We start from the raw sequence: 20669 nt of genomic DNA, 5'->3' as shown, positions 1-20669 counted from the left end.
AAGAATTTTTCGTGCTCTAGAGGTTAAATTGTGTTGACACCTCTCAAATAGGAGGCGAAATTGGTGGATGTGCATTCCTGCATAACTTGAGATATCAGACGACTGGACAAGACAGCTCCAGGAACCTCAGATAAGCTCTCTAGATTTGTGTGTAATTCTGGCCAGCATTATTTTCATAGATTTAGTTAGAGTGAGGTTTTCTGAGTGTGATACACATTAATCTCCAGTCAAATTGGTGAGTGATATTAAGACATATTTTCCTTCTGTTTTGTAATTGTGTATATATATAACCATTTATTATTTTTAATATACAGTCCACAAATTTATATATTTACCAGTATTCCTGGTGTATGTATATTTCATTTAATTAATAGGTCCAGAGCAACTTGTGGATATGACAGTTGTAGGTATCGAAGGGGGACATTTTTGCGACCTAGGTGTCCCAAATTCCTACTTGTCTAACTGATAAATAATAATTATCTATGTTCATTTATTGTTATGTACATAATGATACATACAGATAAATGTAATTTTCCACATAACTATAGGCCTATATCAAACTTGCCCCTACTATCTAAAATCTTCGACAAATTAATTCACATATAAGTCTACTTCTGCATACTTAACCCTTGTCATTTTGGATTTAGGCCGACAAAAAATACTAATGATGCAATTACACATATGTATGAACTTCTATATATGGCACTCGAAAAAATGAAATTCCCCTGGGACTTTTCATAGATCTACGAAAAGCTTTCGATACAGTTGACCATGACCTATTGCACCTAAAACTTGAACATTATGGGGTCAGAAGACACTCACTCGATTACTTAAAATCTTAGCAAAATAAGCCAGTACGTACGCACAAATTGCGTAAGCTCCACTACACAACATGTTCATGTTGGAGTCCCACCGGGTAGTGTCCTTGGTTCACTTCTCTTTCTCATTTACATCAATGACCTTCCAAACGCATCTAAACTCCTTAAACCCGTTTTATTTGCAGATGACACTACTTATGTCTTCTCTCACTCAAACCCAACTATACTAACAGACACTGTTAACGACGAATTGCTAAAAACACCTACTTAGATGACTACCAACAAACTTACTCTCAATATAGACAAAACCTGCTTCATGCTGTTTGGAAACAGAGCTTCAAATGTTCAGCTTAACATATCGATAAATGGTTCACCCATTTCAAGACACGCAGAGGGCAAATTTCTTGGTCTCCACCTTGAATGCAAAGTCAAATTCCAGACCCACATACAGCAAATATCCAAGAAAGTCTCCAAAACAGCAGAAATCCTTTCAAAGATACGGTACTATGTACCCCAAACAGCAGTTCTTGCTCTTTACCACTCTCTCATCTACCCTTTCCTCACCTATGGTATTTGTGCATGAGGCTCAACCAAAGCAAATCACCTTAAACCTTTAATAACCCAACAAAAAGTTGTTGTGCCATTGATTACCAGTTCCTGCACTAGACAGCACAGTCCGCCTCTTTTTAAGAGCCTTAACTTGCAAAACATCCACACTTATTATTGTGCCTACTACATACACAGAACATTATTCTCCAATGTTAACCCTCCTCTCAAACTCCTCCTTGATAACTACAACAGAACACACAAGCACAACACAAGGCATAAATCACTCTTTGATATCCCTCGTGTCCATCTCTCACTAGGCAAAAATGCTATGCACATAAAAGGCCAAAAGATCTGGAATTCATTGCCAGAGCACACTAAAAGGCCCCTGCTGCCTGCAAATCAATTTAAGGCCTACTTAGAAACCACCTCATCACCCAAAATTAATCAGATAAACACTGTACTTTACACCTACCAGTTACTCAGAAAAAAGTAAATAATTTATGATTTCCCAACTATTTAATCATCAATTCCAACTTAAAATGGTTTAAATTTCATTATTGTAAATTGCGCAAAATTGTAATACTGTAACTTTTTATATACTATATCACAACTATAAATTTTAATTACTGTAAATAATTAGCTACCTCTATTAAAAAGAAAAACCATATATAATAATAATTTAATCTTTGTACTTACCGAATCAAAATTGTAATCACAAACAGTAAACATTGCAAATAAATGAATAAATCTTTAAATTTTTAATCTTTAACTAAGCGCTAAACCCCACAAAGAAGCATCAGACAAAAGAAGACGGAACGGGTAGGGATTGAACCCATGATAAGTGAGTCCTAAAACTCACGGGCCAATGCGTTAATCACTTGACCAGCTGGTCACAAAAAAAAGGGAGGTTAATATGGGTCACCACTGTGACCATGATGGCGGCTTTGAGGGGATCTAAACTAGAGTTCGACACAGCCATGCTAGTGTGGGATTCATCTGTAAAATAAAAAGAAACATGCATGTGTGGTCACAGTAGTGGCCTATGCTAACCTCCCTATGGTGTATAGAAATATCCATTAAGGAGTAACACAATAAGTGTCAGGGGTCCAAAACTGTTCAACTGCGTCCCAATACATAAGGGTGATTACCAACAGGTATCCCGTATCTCGGTTGGTAGTGCACTCAGCTTACGTATTGCAGTTTGTGGTTCGGTTCACGGTACGGGTGGAAACACTGGGAGAGTGTTTCCTTAAGACACCTGCTCTCCCTGTTAACCTAGCAGTAAGTAGGTACCTGGGTGTTAGTCGACCAGTGTGATCGCATCCTGGGGGACAAAATGAACCAGAGTCAAAGTCAAAGTTGTGTTATGTACTTGTAGAAATAATAATAATAATTGTTATTATTATTATTATTATTATTATTATTATTATTATTATTATTATTATTATTATTATTATTATTATTATTATTATTATTATTATAAACCTCTGGTTGTTGTGAAGGAGGCTCTGGACAGGCACCTAAAATCAGTACCTGACCAGCCAGGCTGTGGTTCATATGCTGAATTATCTGTGGCCAGCAGCAACAGCCTGGTTGATCAGGCTCTGATCCACCACGAGTCCTGGTCATGGACCAGGCCATGGGGCATTGACCCCTGGAAGACTCTGCAGGTATACCTTTTTAGAGCAACAGGTCAAGTGGTTAACGCACTGGCCTCTGAGTTTTAGGCCTCACCATGGATATGCTGGGAGGCAGTTGAACAGTCTTGGGCCCCGGACTCTTATTGTGTTATCTCTTAACATCGGGGGGATGTTCCATCTCTTGCCCAGTCTCTTGCTTTCTTGGGGAGTAATTTTCGTGTGCAGAGTTGGGACTAGGCTTCCTTGGATTTTCCAAGTGTATGTTATCATGCATCTTTCTCGCCTGCATTTCAGGGAGTACAAATCAAGGGACTTTGACCGTTCACTTTAATTTAGGTGTTTGTGCTTGATCGCTATGAAAAAGTTCTCTTTACATTCTCCAGGTCTACAATTTTGCATGCCCTGAAGGACCCCAGTGGAAATAAGTCAATTTGTCTGACTTTTTTGGGGTTATTCTAGGTTCTCTACACATATGCTGCTATGTATGATAATCTATGTAACTGGTGTATACCTGAATAAACTTACTGAAAAGGGTTGTTAGTGTACAGCAATATTTAAGCCTAGAGAGAACAAGTGATTTGAAGAGAATCATCATGGCTTGATAGATATTGTTTTGAAGGTTCTCGTTATCCATCCTATCATTATCTGAGCAGATGTGGTAGATACATTGTCATATTAAGTTGGGTTTCCTCAGGTTAGATTTTCTTAAAATTTGTTTAATATTTCTTAATATATCCTATACATCCTGTGGACTTTCTCATTATTGTATATTTTGTTAATGCAATGACTGGAAGTAAAGAATCTAAATCTAACTTTAAATCTAATTTAAATCTAACTCGCCTAAGGAATAAAATATGAATAAACTCAGACCAGAACCTGAACTAAAAAAATGCCCATTTTTATCATATTATATATTAGCATCTTCCCTTTTTTAATATTGAAAAATAATACAGATCTTGATATATTATTTCTAAACATCAAAACAGAATCTGTTTAATAAGTATATTATTAAATAATTTAACAAAATTATGCCACCAAGGTTAATTGATAATTTGATTTATATATTATATAAATAATATGGTTTAAAAGTTGATATACATATATATATATATATATATATATATATATATATATATATATATATATATATATATATATATATATATATATATATATATATCAACTTTTAAACCATATTATTTATATAATATATATATATATATTTATATAATATATAATATATATTTATATAATATATAATATATATAGTATATATATATATATATATATATATATATATATATATATATATATATATATATATATATATATATATATATATTTATATATGTATATCAACTTTTAAACCATATTATTTATATAATATATAATATATATTTATATAATATATAATATATATATATATATATATATATATATATATATATATATATATATATATATATATATATATATATATATATATATATATATATATATATATATATATATATATATATATATATATATTCTGAGTTGCTCAGTTGACTGGTGGAGTTGTTTACCAAACATGTCTGGAGGGATGGCTGACGAGAGAGACCGGGCAGTTTATATGAAATTAGAGGCTCTTAAGGACATTAGGTAATGTAATTAGGATTAAGTATGTGCCCATTATGTAAATGAACATAGTTGAAATAATAGAACTTGGTGGAAGTAAAGAAACACCGCTGGGGTGACAGCTCTTGTGTCTCGTGGAAGGGAGAAGGATTTTGTTCTGATTTTTAACCCTGGAGGGCTAGCCACCCAGGATAACCCAAGAATGTCAGTGTGTCATTGTGGGTCCTTAAATCATGTCCCCCAGGTTGCGACCCACACTAGTCGACTAACATCCAGGTACCTACTTGATAGGTGAAGGGACAACAGGTGTAAGGAAACATCCAGTGTTTCCACCCTTTCCAGGGATCGAACCACTGACACTGTGAAGCGAGAGCATTACCTACCAGGCCACGGGCCACTGTATGTGGATAATTTTCAGTTTTGATCTTAAATTAATATTTTTTTTTCAAGCACTTCTGCCATTCAAGGAGGGTGTTTCTTGGTAGAGGGCTCTTGTTCCGAGGAGTTGGGGTTAGTCTTCTCTCCCTGGGATACATCCAGAATTTTTGGAAGTAAAGAAATACCTGGAGAGGGTTTTGGGGGTTAACACCCCTGTGGCTCGGTATGAGACCAGGCCTCGTGGTGGATCAGGGCCTGATCAACTATGCTGTTACTGGTGGCTGCACATAAACCAATGTATGAACCACAGCTTGGCTGGTCAGGTACTAACTTTAGGTGCCTATCCGGTGCCGTCTTGAAGACAGCAGTTGAACAGTCTTGGGCCCCTGACACTTATACAAGCCCAATGAGAGCTCCTCTTTTGTGCATTTAGATTACTTTTTGATTTATTCGTAACTTAGCCCTCAAGGTTCCTTGATGCCAGTGAGGGGCTCTTGATCCAAGGAATTCGACCTGTGCACCCCTTTCTTAAACCTGATTGCTCCTCATTCCTCCAGGCTCTGTAAGACCCCTTTGGGTTTAACACCCTATGAATATAATATGTTTCTCGGCACTTAATCCAAGGAATTGATGTTAACCTTCCCTTCCTCAGATCAAACCAGATTACCTCCCATTACCCAAGTGAAGATTTTGTTGGTATTATTAACCTGGAGGATTAGTAACCCAGGTTAACCCAATAAAGCCTCAGTTATCAGACTGTCTACCTTCTTTACACTAAAGTTCTTTAATCCTCACCCCCAGGATGCAACCCATACCAGTCAGCTAACACCCAGGTACCTACTTACTACTAGGTGAACAGGGGCAGCAGATGTAAAGAAACATGCCCATTGTACATATGTATACTCAAATACATATATGCTGTACATACAAGTAAACCTTAATTTCCTCAATATTTATAGATGCCATAACGTTTTTAAATTTATTTTCTTCTCTTTCCTTGTCCCACTGTAGTCTCCTCAAGAGAGGTTTCCTTGACACTGGTGAGGGGCTTTTGATTCAAGGAATTGAAATTATCCTCTACTTCCTTGAATGAAACCTGTTTGCTATCCTTCCCCAGGTGCTGGATGACCCCTGCAAGTTTAGCACTTCCCCTAAATATAATAAAATAATAATCACTATAGAGCAAGTATAAACAGTTTTTTCTTGTATAGATTACACAGATATATACAATACTTGATAACTGGAGTACAGTGAATTTATTACATTTGCAGGAGATGAACTTTTCAAACTAAAATATGCATATACAGTACACACATTACTTACGTTAAAATATTTTCATACTTAGCTTATAGTGAATATATTGTAGGAAATCTGAATATATGAAGAATGGGTATAATTGAAAACCACTGCATTAGTGAAACACTGTATGGCAAAGGGCTGTAAAGTGGGGCCTTCCTGTCTCTCCCATTTTTTAGTGATCTGTTTACCTGGAGTTTACCTGGAGAGAGTTCCGGGGGTCAACGCCCCCGCGGCCCGGTCTGTGACCAGGCCTCCTGGTGGATCAGAGCCTGATCAACCAGGCTGTTGCTGCTGGCTGCACGCAAACCAACGTACGAGCCACAGCCCGGCTGGTCAGGAACCGACTTTAGGTGCTTGTCCAGTGCCAGCTTGAAGACTGCCAGGGGTCTGTTGGTAATCCCCCTTATGTATGCTGGGAGGCAGTTGAACAGTCTCAGCCCCCTGACACTTATTGTATGGTCTCTTAACGTGCTAGTGACACCCCTGCTTTTCATTGGGGGGATGTTGCATCGTCTGCCAAGTCTTTTGCTTTCGTAATGAGTGATTTTCTTGTGCAAGTTCGGTACTAGTCCCTCTAGGATTTTCCAGGTGTATATAATCATGTATCTCTCCCGCCTAAGTTCCAGGGAATACAGGTTTAGGAACCTCAAGCACTCCCAGTAATTGAGGTGTTTTATCTCCGTTATGCGCGCCATGAAGGTTCTCTGTACATTTTCTAGGTCAGCAATTTCACCTGCCTTGAAAGGTGCTGTTAGTGTGCAGCAATATTCCAGCCTAGATAGAACAAGTGACCTGAAGAGTGTCATCATGGGCTTGGCCTCCCTAGTTTTGAAGATTCTCATTATCCATCCTGTCATTTTTCTAGCAGATGCGATTGATACAATGTTATGGTCCTTGAAGGTGAGATCCTCCAACATGATCACTCCCAGGTCTTTGACGTTGGTGTTTCGCTCTATTTTGTGGCCAGAATTTGTTTTGTACTCTGATGAAGATTTAATTTCCTCGTGTTTACCATATCTGAGTAATTGAAATTTCTCATCGTTGAACTTCATATTGTTTTCTGCAGCCCACTGAAAGATTTGGTTGATGTCCGCCTGGAGCCTTGCAGTGTCTGCAATGGAAGACACTGTCATGCAGATTCGGGTGTCATCTGCAAAGGAAGACACGGTGCTGTGGCTGACATCCTTGTCTATGTCGGATATGAGGATGAGGAACAAGATGGGAGCGAGTACTGTGCCTTGTGGAACAGAGCTTTTCACCGTGGCTGCCTCGGACTTTACTCTGTTGACGAGTACTCTCTGTGTTCTGTTAGTGAGGAAATTATAGATCCATCGACCGACTTTTCCTGTTATTCCTTTAGCACGCATTTTGTGCGCTATTACGCCATGGTCACACTTGTCGAAGGCTTTTGCAGTCTGTATATATTACATCTGCATTCTTTTTGTCTTCTAGTGCATTTAGGACCTTGTCGTAGTGATCCAATAGTTGAGACAGACAGGAGCGACCTGTTCTAAACCCATGTTGCCCTGGGTTGTGTAACTGATGGGTTTCTAGATGGGTGGTGATCTTGCTTCTTAGGACCCTGTTGAAAAAACTAGCTCATGATTTGCTAAGTTCCTCCTTACATTCCTCTTTAACCCTAGAGAACAGTTCATCAGGACCCAGTTATTTGTTGGGTTTTAATCATTCTGCCTGAAAACCATATTGCTTGTGACTGTACGTATGTATGTACTGCATAGTCATTCGTGTATACCAGTGTCTAATTGACAAAATGTTAACTAACATACATAAATGCATACCTTAATTCATACATACATACATACATACATGTCCATACATACATAAACAGGAAAGAGTATGGTAGTATGTTAATCGCTAAGACACAGAAAGCGGAGAGCGGTACATCCTGTGACTGTACCGCCCCCACCCTCCCTCCCGGAAAGCATGTTTCTAAGAATGCACATGCCAAAATTTGTGGAAATGTTATAGCTGTCAACGTTTTGGAGTGATAAGATCAACTCTTCCCCACTTCCAGTTTCATGCACCATGACCCACACTAGTACACTTTCTCCTGCTTTTGTACATAGCCTGTTTTTTTTTTTTCTTTGCTCATATTCCTCATGTAATTAAAGTGATCAAGGTCTCAGGGTTGAAATATCTTCTATGAAGGTGGCCTAATGGTATGTGTTTGTACTCTTCCCCTCTCAACAATAAACACTTAACCTTCTCCCCCCACCAAACATTCTCCTTCCCCTCCCCTGTCAAACATACTCCTCTCCCTTCCCTGCCAAGCATTCTCTCCCCTCACCAAACATTCTCCTCCCCCTCCCCCACCAAACTTTCTCCTCCCCTCCCCCACCAAACATTCTCTTTCGCCTCCCCACCTAACATTCTCTTTCCCTTCCCCCACCGAACCTTCTCCCCCTCCCCAACCAAACCTTCTCCTCCCCCTCCTCCAAACCTCCTCCCCCTCCCCAACCAACCCTTCTCCTCCTCCTCCTCCCCCTCCCCCAACAAACATTCTTCTTTCCCTACCAAGTATTCTTCTCCCTCCCCCACCTAACATTTTCTTTCTTCCTCACAAAACATCCTCCTCCTCCCCTCTATTTCCAACAATCTCCCAACTTCCTTATCAATTCCCCCTTCCCCAACCAACCATTCTTGCCCCCATCTTCTCACCCAATTATCCCCCAGCTATTAAAATATCACCCACCAAATTATCCCCATCCAGTTAACCCCCCCATACCCATCAAAATATCACCCACCCAGCTATCAAAATATCACCCTCCCAATTATCCCAGCTATCAAAATATCACTCACCCATTTATCCCCCTTTCCCACCAAACTTTTTCCCCTTTCTTCACATCAGATCTTTGCTCCCCTCTTCTAACCAAACTTTTGCCCTTTTCCCAAAACTATGCTCAAAATTCCTGCAAAAATTCTTTGCCCAACATCCTTTAAAGAAATGTGCACATCATGTACGCTATGACTATTGTATCTGTACTGTTGAATTACGGTGCCCCGTGGCCTGGTGGCTAAAGCTTTCACTTCACATGGCGAGGGTCCGGGTTCTATTCCAAGTGAGAGTTGAAACATTGAGCGTGTTTCTTTACACTGGTTGTCTATGTTCCCTATTAGTAAAATGAGTATACTTGGATGTTAGTAGACTTGTGTGGGTCGCATCCTGGGACAAAACTGACTTAATTTGCCTGGAATGCTCTGCATAACAAGTGGCTTTCTATATACTGTAGTAATATGTAATTGATGTCAGATAGGCCTGTATACCTTGTGCATATACTTGTAGAAATAAAGATATTAATTGCTTTGAAAAATGTGTATTCATAAGGTGCATATCCACAGTATAGTTTTTGTTACGAAGGTCCTTGAACACGGTTAAATAGCATAGCGTATTTTCCAGCATATAAGGTGCATTTTTCCACCCCAAGAAAAGTCTTAGAAAATCAGCTTGCATCTTTTATGCTCAAGGTCAGGGTCAAGAGTAGGCTTTGAGTTATTGGTGTTTTATAAAAAGACATGCAGTTCATTATAATAATAAAGCTTTTATGCTCGTAATGCTCGTGCACCTTATATGACAAAAAATACGATATCTGTCTCGCCATTGGCAGGCAGATAATTGAGTTTACCTCAGTTCTTGTGCTGAATGGCCCACTTAAGTTTACTGCTACATATTACTGTAAGTAAAAAAGTTGGGGTGGAACAATAATTTTTTTTTTCTTATTTTTCCAATACTGATACCCAATTTTAGGCTGATACTGATAGAGTTCAGATTAAAATTAACCAATACCCACTGATACTGGTACCAACGCTGATACTGTGCCATTGTCAGCATAGTTGCTGATCCCGTATATGTTATGTCATCTGTGTATCATAGTATCATCCACATGTTTTACATACACGACCCCTTGCTAGGCCCAGTGACTAGTTTGTGTGACATCATGTGAGGCTGGGTGAGCGCTTCCCTCCTGGGATCTTTCTCAGTTGGTCACATAGGCCCATAGAAGACACAGGCAAGGCTGGGCTCTCTCTCCCGCTACCCCTTTATACTCTGCAATGTACAGTGGACCCCCGGTTAACGATATTTTTTCACTCCAGAAGTATGTTCAGGTGCCAGTACTGACCGAATTTGTTCCCATAAGAAATATTGTGAAGTAGTTTAGTCCATTTCAGACCCCCAAACATACACGTACAAACGCACTTACATAAATACACTTACATAATTGGTCACATTCGGAGGTAATCGTTATGCGGGGGTCCACTGTATAGTGTTACCATCCAACCAGTGTGTTTAACTACAACCATCTAATCTCCAATGAACCCCGACGACACCATCAGAATTGGCCATTGCCTACCAATACCCAATTTTAGGCCAGTACTGATACCATCAAAATTAGCCAATACCCACTGATACTGACACGGGCACACCCCTAGTAAAACTTACTCTATAATAATAAAATAGTTGAGTATGTTTTTTCTTCAGGGCTAAAGTTGTAGCAGTGGAGAGGCTGCGAGGCAGATTAGCTCAAGAAGTGGAAGTGGTGCAGGCAGAGGAAGCCAGCCTTGCTGAGTACAGGGCCGAGATGGAGCTGCTGCTGCAAGAGAAGATGGCCCATGTGGAAGAACTGCGGCAAATTCATGCTGACATCAATGCAGTTAGTCTCTGATTCAAACATTCATTAGCATGAATATTAAAATGGTAAAGTACCACATACAGTCAACCCTCTCTTGACAACTTAGGTAGGAACCAGACTGAGATTTCGTTAAGTGGAAAATATATTAAGCGAATTGCGTTTTTCTATGGACAATCGCCTTTTAGCCTGAACTGAAAACTGGGACAATAATAGCTCATATTTTTTGGGGGGGGAGGGGGGATGAAATTTATAACTATGCAGTATAGTCGTGAGAGATTGGCTTCTCCTTTCTCCTTACCTCTCGTACTTTCTCTCATACTCTCCCAGTTCTTCTCTCATTTCCTCCTCCTCTCCCACTGAATGCAGATCCAAACAGAGAAGTGAACCACTGCCAGTAATTTCTTCTAGTATAGAGTTGTAGATATCATTTATTATATATGTAGTAGCAGCTGGCAATGAGAACATGAGACAAGCAAAAATTAGAGGCAATAACAAAATACTCTTAATACACATTTCAGTTCTCTGTCCAAATTGCATTTGTTATATTGTGTATATTGTTAGTATTGGGGCTAAATATAAAAATTGACTTAAAAAACCTGCATTACAAAATTTGACTCTTTCTTGAGGAGCATATTCTTCATGTGTTCCAAATAGTTATAGTTGTGACACATTGTGGAGTAATATCTGCTACTGAAGATATGGTATACTGTAGTATCTCATATTTGTTATAATTCTGAGGTTGGTAGAAGGAAGATAGATACTAGTGTTTAAAAATGCTTCAGTCACTTATGTTGACCCTAGAATAAATATGAAACCTAAAAATATTTATTTCAGTCACACAGTTTAAGAGTCTAGTGTTTTTTGTAAATAAAAGACAAATAAGACAATTTACCTAACATAGGTTAGGTTAGTGTTCTGTTTAGATTCTATTTGTTAGGATCATTCAGTTGGTTTAGTCAAGGTGAGGGATGGTGTAGGTCAGGTGCACACCACCACCACAGCCATCTTCAGTGCACTTACACATTTACAGTGCTATCCCACACCACCACCACAACCATCTTCAGTGCACTTACACATTTACAGTGCTATCCCACACCACCACCACAACCATCTTCAGTGCACCCACACATTTACAGTGCTATCCCACACCACCACCACAACCATCTTCAGTGCACTTACACATTTACAGTGCTATCCCACACCACCACCACAACCATCTTCAGTGCACCCACACATTTACAGTGCTATCCACTACAGCCACATTTTTTTTTTTCAACAAACCAGCCGTACTCCACCAAGGTAGGGTGACCTAAAAAGAAAACCAGATGTTTCTCTTTTTAAATTTAGTAATGTATACAGGAGATGGGGTTACTAGCCTCTTGCTACTGGCATTTTAGTTGCCTCTTATGACACACATGACAACCACATTTATTATTATTAATTTTTCTTGGTATTTTATATCTCAAATTATTTGGGGATAAAATATACTGATGTATACTATGATAGTATTCATAGTGAGATGTTCACTGGAATTAGTGGCATGTACATTTGCACCCTGTTAATGGTAACCCCATGGAATGAGTTGGTTATTTGAGCACCAAAGTACGTAGTTGTTAAGTATGGCAAGTTGGAGTTTGTTTTTCAGCGATTATTCAAAATTGTTTCACAAGCATTATTAAGCGGGTCGACTGTATGGTGCAAACATTATTGAGCAGGTCTAACGTATCTCACCATGAAATGCTTCTTAACATTATATGCAAGTAATTGCGTAGTTTGTAGCCAAACGTAGCAAGTAATGCAGTGCTGTAATTAATCAATTTGTTTACCAGTACATCTGTAGTGCTTTATGATGTAAACAAATAGAAAGACCACAACACTGCTGGAATACTTCACTTCCATTCAGTTTCATCTTTTAAGGCAGATGCTCTCTCTCTCTCTATGATATCTTAAATCTGATTCTGGTTTGTTACATCTACTTTCAGCCCCTCCACTTTCTGCTGACATGCTTTTTTGCCTCCACCTTTTTCCTCTACCACCTCTTTCAACTCTGCTGTGTAAACCTTATAGGTTTAGAGCTTTCCATAAATATACTGCATGACTATATTTACTTGATTATGTTCCTTTATGTTAGTAGTTAACCAGGAAGACTCTCAGTCATTGCTTTAGCCATTGCTTTTGTATAATTAAAATGTTTAACTGTATTAGTTACTATGCATAATATTCCCCTCAAGGGTGGTTCCTTGATGCAAGTGAGGAGCTCTTGATCTGACCTCACTTTCCTTTGATCAAACCTGATTGCCTCTCATTCCCCACGAATCCAGTGGGTTTAGTGCTTCCCCCATGAATGTAATATATTAATATGTAGAATACAGTATAAGTCATGGCTTGTGAGCCATAACTTGGCCCTGTCTACTATACGGTATACTGTTTATTGTATAATCTGATATTATAACATGTTTGTGGAAGAGTAAAGATTTTGTCTCTGGTTTTATAGTGATACATTTATTGTCTCCACACTGAACGTCATCTCGCGAGATTTCTTTCACCCTGAAACATTTTTTTTGTAACACATGGGCCGTTTCTCACCAAAGCAGGGTGACCCCTGGTGGGAAACCCTGGAAATAAAAATGTTACTTGAATTGCCTATCAGTAATTTACACTAAGCTTTATTTAGTTCATATTCAAGACTGATGTTATGATCAAATTCACCCATACAATGAGTACACTATTTTAAAGACCATCACAATGCATTTTAAAATGTGCATCAATAACCAATAAATTTATTCTTCAAAATTATCAATTATGCATGCCAAATTTAAAACACTCATGATTTAAAAAAATTATCATAGTTCTTCAAAATCTCACTGGAAATGTGAACTACTTCAGTAGCAGTGTTCTTAATGTAGTTCTGTAGCAGTTCGTATTTAAAGTACAGTAATGAGAAAATTATAGATCTTTCTTTCTTTCAACACACCGGCCATATCCCACTGAGGCAGGGTGGCCCAAAAGGAAAAGTGAAAGTTTCTCCTTTTAAATTTAGTAATATATACAGAAGAAGGGGTTACTAGCCCCTTGCTCCTGGCATTTTAGTCGCCTCTTACAACACACATGGCTTACGGAGGAAGAATTCTGTTCCACTTTCCCATGGAGGTAAGAGGAAATAAACAAGAACAAGAACTAGAAAGAAAATAGAAGAAAACCCAGAGAGGTGTGTATATATATGCTTGTACATGTATGTGTAGTATGACCTAAGTTTAAGTAGAAGTAGCAAGACGTACCTGAAATCTTGCATGTGTATGAGACAAAAAAAAAAAAGACACCAGCAATCCTACCATCGTGTAAAACAACTACAAGCTTCCGTTTTACACTCACTTGGCAGGACGGTAGTACCTCCCTGGGCGGTTGCTGTCTACCAACCTACTACCTACAAAAAATATAGATACTGTATTAAAATCTGCAAAAATCTCTCCACAGATGGAAAGCATTATAAAATCAGCAGAAGACCTGCGCAATAAAAGTCTAGAGCATGCAAGGCGGCTCTATGATGAGTACCATCCCCTCAAACAGGAGGCCAGCCGTTTAGCCTCACAACAGCTGGGACACGACTTCAGTTTACCAAATCTAGCAGCTGAGGATGACCCTGTGCCGCCAGAGTAAGTGTGAATTACAAACAAAACAAAATCTTTATTTCATAATTACTGTTCACAACATACAGTATGAAGCCCCATGGGATGCAAAACATTTCAGGCAAAACATAATTTTTTATGCATTATACTGCACTATGCTGTACTAAACTGTAAAATTAAAAAAAATTAAAATATGATTGCCTAGTTCTAACAGGGGAGTTGTACAGTACTAGTTAATTAATCTTTTCACTGTCAAGACCCCTGCTCACAAACTTCCTCTCTGTGCCGAAGAATTTAAAAAAAAATTATTATTTTTTCTCATGAAATGATAGAGAATCTTTTCCTGATGGTAATGACACTAAAAGTACGAAATTTGATGGAAAACTTACAGAATTGCGCTTTCACAAAGTTAGCTGTCTTGGCGATAAATGTGTATCGGCGAAATCGCCCTCTTTGAGCCTTATTATCAGCCAATTCCATTGTTCCAGTCGACCAAACTCATAGCTATTTCACTAGAACTCCATTTGTTCTATTAATTGAGTACAGGAAACCACCCATTTTCTGATTTCAACTACCCAATAAAGTTGTCAGAAGTTGACAATTTGGCCAGTTTCACACAAATTTCAAAAGATGCCAACATCAAAATAGGGTCCAGAATAAACAATGCAGACATTCCAGGCACTAAAATAACATTTTCTCTGTTCATTAGTCACATCTCCAGGCCCCTCTTATATTACTCTTGCTTTCCATTTTGAATTTTTATTCACACAAAAAATAGAAGATTTACTGTTATGCAGACTACTGCATTATTGTAATAATTGTATAAATAATGTCAACCCATTTGTGACTGTGTATTAGACTGGCCAGTTGGACACATATTGGACAGTGACGTTATTTGTTTACTCTTCAATTGAACATCGGCAAAAATCTAACATTTCCGCTACTTTGAGCTCAATTTCAAGGTAATTCTCTGGGTGAAAGCAATCAGAATCATCTTTTTCTGTAATATATCTTCCATTATATCAAATGAGACGAAGAAAACGAAAATATAACCATAAATACCATACGAAAATACACCTTATAGTCGGCATTTTAAACCAAAAACACGGAGTTTCTTTTTTTCTCATTATGCACTGTGTGCTGCAGGATTTTTTTTTATACTGCACACACTGATCATGCAGACCCATTCTCTCACATATAGGTCTACCAGCTTTCTCCTGCTAGATTTGAAGCCACTAGAATTTTTGGCTTATTAATATGTCACGACACTGGCTTGTAAGCCATACCTATATTTCACCGACAGTGAAAGGGTTAAGTAGCACTACAAAATAATATGGTGAAATTTAAGTTCACTGATAATTATTTTTGCAAACATGGGTATAGGAAGTAAAGGCAAAGATAATACTATGTAAGATTACAAATACAACAGCTATGTCTGAAAGAAAGGCTTTCATTCTGTCATACAATACATGGGAGTATGAAGAAGGGAAAAAAGTTGAAACAAGAAGTTTAAGGAAGGAATTGAATGATTTGTTTGATATAATATATTGGTGCACTCTTCCTGTTTTGAGAGTCCTGTTTTCACAGCTCTGCCTGAGCTCATAAAAATCATGAATAACAATCTGCAGGAAGAGTGAATTATTTATGAGCAGGTTTTCTGGGACAGCAGAGTACTGGAACCTTACTCCATTCTGGCTATCCATGTAAGCAAGAGTCATGTACACACTGCTAAAACCACTCAGACTAAAATTCTTGTATAAATCATGGATGATCTCACAGAATGGGACTTGAAGAAACATTCTTCACAGGAGGTGGGAAAGCCAATGCAATGATTGAAAATGTAATTTTACATAATCAAAAACTAGCTTTTTTATGAGCACTCTTCGTACTGTGTTATGCATTTACTGTACTTTGTCAATTATTAAAATATAATACAGTTTTCATTATAAAAAATTGGGCTACTACACACCCCAGTACATGGCTTCCTTCCACTGACAGCTTACACCACCTCATTACATTCTGGAAGTGGCTTATGCCTCATTGTCTGGTCTGTGGATGTTAACCACGGCACCTAAGATAAATACTAATGATGCTGTAGGTGTTAAGAAAAGTTAGCTTGAATCTGTGACTTGAAGAAAATGAGAGTGTTAGATATGTTTAGTAGTGGTGCATGTGTAATAGACTCTGACCGTGAGTTTTATGTAAAGGAATAAATTTTTTGTGCAATAGCAATTATGATAAAAATAAGAGCTTGTGTATTAAGGAGCACAGGTTTTATGGGTTTTAATTTTTGAAAATAACTTGATTCCTTATTTCTTAAATTCTTGAAAATAATTTTGTGTGTGTGTGTGTGTTTTTTCAGTTTCTTTGAGAAAGCAGGGGTAGAGTGGAACATGGATCATGATGATCTTCGTGGTGGGAGTTTGAGTTTATCTTCACTTGGTGCCATGAGTGCCCCACCTTCCTTCCTGTCCCCATCCGCTCCCTTGCCTGCACCTCTTCGAGCAACTCCTCATAAAGCAGATCAACGACCTCTACCTCCTCCTCCAGGGCCACCCACTCCAGCTTTCAGGTAAACAAAAAATAAGTTCAGTCTTTGTCCATTATATATATTTTGTTTCAATACGTCTGCCATCTCCCACCGAGGCAGGGTGACCCACCGAGGCAGGGTGACCCACCGAGGCAGGGTGACCCACCGAGGCAGGGTGACCCACCGAGGCAGGGTGACCCACCGAGGCAGGGTGACCCACCGAGGCAGGGTGACCCACCGAGGCAGGGTGACCCACCGAGGCAGGGTGACCCACCGAGGCAGGGTGACCCACCGAGGCAGGGTGACCCACCGAGGCAGGGTGACCCACAAAAAGAAAGAAACACTTAAACCATCATTCACACATAATCACTGTTTTTGCAGAGGCATGCAGATATGACAGTTCAGAATGTCACTCCAAATAACAAATATCCCAAACCCCTCCTTTAAAGTGCAGGCATTGTACTTCCCACCTCCTGGGCTCAAGTTGAGCTAACCTTACCCTGCTCACACTCCAACAGCTCATCAAGTCCCAGAAACCATTCGTTTCCACTCCTATCTAACACGCTCACACATGCTTGCTGTATGTCCAAGCCCCTTACATATAAAACCTTTTACCCACTCCCTCCATTCTTTCCTAGGATGGCCCCTTTCCCCCTCCCCTCCACTACAGATTTAAACACCCTCCAAGTCATCCTATTTTGCTCCAGCCTCTCTAAGTGACCGAACCACTTCAACAGCCCCTCTTCAGCTCTCTTAATAATACTTTTAGTAACTCTGCACCTCCTAATTTCCACACTATGAATTCTCTGCATAATATTTATGCCACATGTTGCCCATAAATATATAAAATATTAATAAAATAAATTCTGGATATATTGAATATTGCTGTGATTTATGGTTTAGATGCACATCATTATTTTTATTTGCATTTCAACCCAGGCAACAACCACCCCCCATGAAGTCCTGCCTTAGCTGTCACCAACAGATTCACCGCAATGCTCCTATTTGCCCACTGTGCAAGGCTAAATCACGTTCACGCAACCCCAAGAAACCCAAAAAGAAAGATTAATGGTGACAGATATATTCCCAGTTTTTCTGGATGCAATACTTTATCTGACAGAAATCTCTCAATCAGCATTGGAATAAGTTTTCCAATGTTGATACTGCCAAGGTGTATTTTGTATATGCTGCTTACTTTCTGTTACTGTTCTCTCAGTACCTTTCACAGTGTAATATAAATAGTCCACTTACTATGTAGAAATTTGGACCCCTCTCTTCTAATCTTAGTCCTTACCTGGAGGAAATCTTGTTAGGATTGATCTTAGATTCTCTAACCACTTTGGTTTATCTGATAGAGAAAACATCCCTGCTTGCCTTGCAAACCAAAATAGTAATAATTTTTTTTTTCCAAAATATATAAATGGCATTATATCGATAGCCTTTCACAATTTAGTTTTGGTATTCTGAATAGATGTTGATGCCCAGCAAGCCTTTTAACATATTTTTTTGTGAAAGCTTTCAGAATTCTTATCCCAGATAAGACACTATTTCTTATGGTGTGTTGATTTTGTAAGGGGCTACCTCACACTTAAGATAATAATGTGATGTGTAAGTGTGTGTGTGTGTGTGTGTTTTTACCGACTTGTTTTTTGTAGATAATTCAAAAGTTGTAGTACTTTCTTGTTTGCTTAGTAAAAGAACTGGGCAGATACATATCTGTAATTGTATATCTTCTTATAGAATCATATTGTGTTTTCAAAATGTTCTTAATCGTATTCTTTCTTGTAGTGCCAAAATATAAATTTTAAGATTTAGATTAAATATTGTCAGGTAAAAACAAAATAAAAAACTGTTAATCTTAGATATATACTGTGTATGGAGCTTTCAGAAATAAATGACATGCCCAATTTAGCTCCTCTGTAGGATGGTTCCTATGTCATTCTCTTTACAGCACTAATTTTCATGCACTTTTGTATCATGAATGAATACTGTACAAATGTACTTTCAACTTATTTATATTATTTACACACAAAAAAGTGCTAAACTTGTTAAAGTCAAACATTATTTATTTACCTCCAGTGCAAACCTCAAGCATTCACAATGTTTTATGGTAGGGGATCAATTTCATCGCAGAGGAAGAAATTGTACATACTCTCTTGTGTTTCCTTTATCTCTGTCACTTTTTTATTTTTATTTTAAGTTGGTTCATGTTACACATCATGGTTCCTAAAAAAAGCATGCTGCATCATTTGGCAAAAATTCTATTTTTGAAAAAGTACAAGTGAGTTGTGGTAATGACAGAGGGTGAAGCAAATCTCTCGATGCATTTCAGATGGGTTATGAATGCATCATCATTGACAGAATATAATAAATCTCCTCCCCTGCAACCAGCCACCTCTTCAACCATCACTAGTTCCTTACTCTGACATGCACAGCAATAATACTTCAAGTTTAACAATCTTTATCTCTACAGATGCTTATAATACACACAGGGTGACACTCAATGTAACTGACTAATGGACAGTTTTGTAACCAACAAACTTTGTTTTTTTTTTTAATTAATTCACCGAGCAGATTTTGTCCCACATTTCTGGTCCATTGAATCAAAGTTCGTTAAATTGATGGTTTACTTTATTATGCAGACTAGCGACATGAATATCAAAATATTGAACGTGATACATTACAGACGTCCATCATGGGTTACATAGCCTTGGATAAAAGTGCTTCTTGTTAAGTTGTTCATGTGAAGAGGTTAGTGTAATATCTCGGGCCCCGTGACTAAAAGCTCCATTGAGTTTGTCATTATATGATTAACACTAATATCAGGAACAAATTTCCCTGGTAAAAAAAGGGCTCAATCCCTTCCTTTCTCTTGTACAAGTAATGTATGAGCTATATTTTAATATATTTTTTTTAAATACAGTATAAATGTTTTTGTGGATTATAAAGGTCTCCTTCTATAACATTTGCAAGGAATTTATTCTCAGAATTAACCTTCACTCATACTAAATAAAGGTTTTATGCTATGCAGAATAATACAATGCTTGTCTCTTTTCAAAATATTGTTCCTTGGTGCAAATTAAAAATATATTTTTGACTGTAATGTATGTATATTTTTTTCAGTGTTTTATTTATTAGTACATTTTAAATGGCACCTTTAATTGGGCACTGTTTATATTGTATATTACTGTCAGATGTTTATTCCAAGTCCAGTAATTCTTAAGTTGTTAATTTAACTTTTTCCTAGATTCTAAAATCTCCTTTATTAGAGTTAGTCAGGATGGTTAGGAACTCATTTTGGGGTATGACTTAAGTATGTCAGTAAATGGATAGATGATACTTAATTAAATAATTTGTAAGGCATTTTCAGTGAAGTACATGTCTAGTTACATTCCATAAATATGATATTGTGTTCTTTTATCTGTTGCATGAAATTGTTTTTCACTTACAGCAATGTGTTTTTGTCTAGTACTGTTTTTTTAATTCATAACTTTTTTGTCTTTTTTTTTATTTGTTCAGTAGGTAAATTAATAAAATTTTTTGTACAGTGAACTGTTTCTATA

The 20669-nt window shown here is 37.9% G+C and overlaps 1 protein-coding gene across 1 annotated transcript; it reads left to right on the top strand.

Moving 5' to 3' along the window:
• Positions 1–4555: 4555 nt before the first annotated feature.
• LOC128694288 (zinc finger C4H2 domain-containing protein) lies at positions 4556–18630 on the top strand. Its single transcript, XM_053784361.2, has 5 exons — positions 4556–4648; positions 10800–10971; positions 14425–14603; positions 16939–17148; positions 18046–18630. Exons 1-5 carry the CDS (start codon positions 4578–4580, stop codon positions 18173–18175), a joined length of 762 nt encoding a protein of 253 aa, XP_053640336.1. The 5' UTR covers positions 4556–4577; the 3' UTR covers positions 18176–18630.
• Positions 18631–20669: the final 2039 nt, after the last annotated feature.

Source organism: Cherax quadricarinatus, chromosome 43, assembly GCF_038502225.1.
Source record: "Cherax quadricarinatus isolate ZL_2023a chromosome 43, ASM3850222v1, whole genome shotgun sequence".
Lineage (NCBI taxonomy): Eukaryota > Metazoa > Arthropoda > Malacostraca > Decapoda > Parastacidae > Cherax > Cherax quadricarinatus.
Note: the sequence above shows the minus strand (reverse complement) of the source record. Positions and strands in the feature narration are given on the sequence as shown.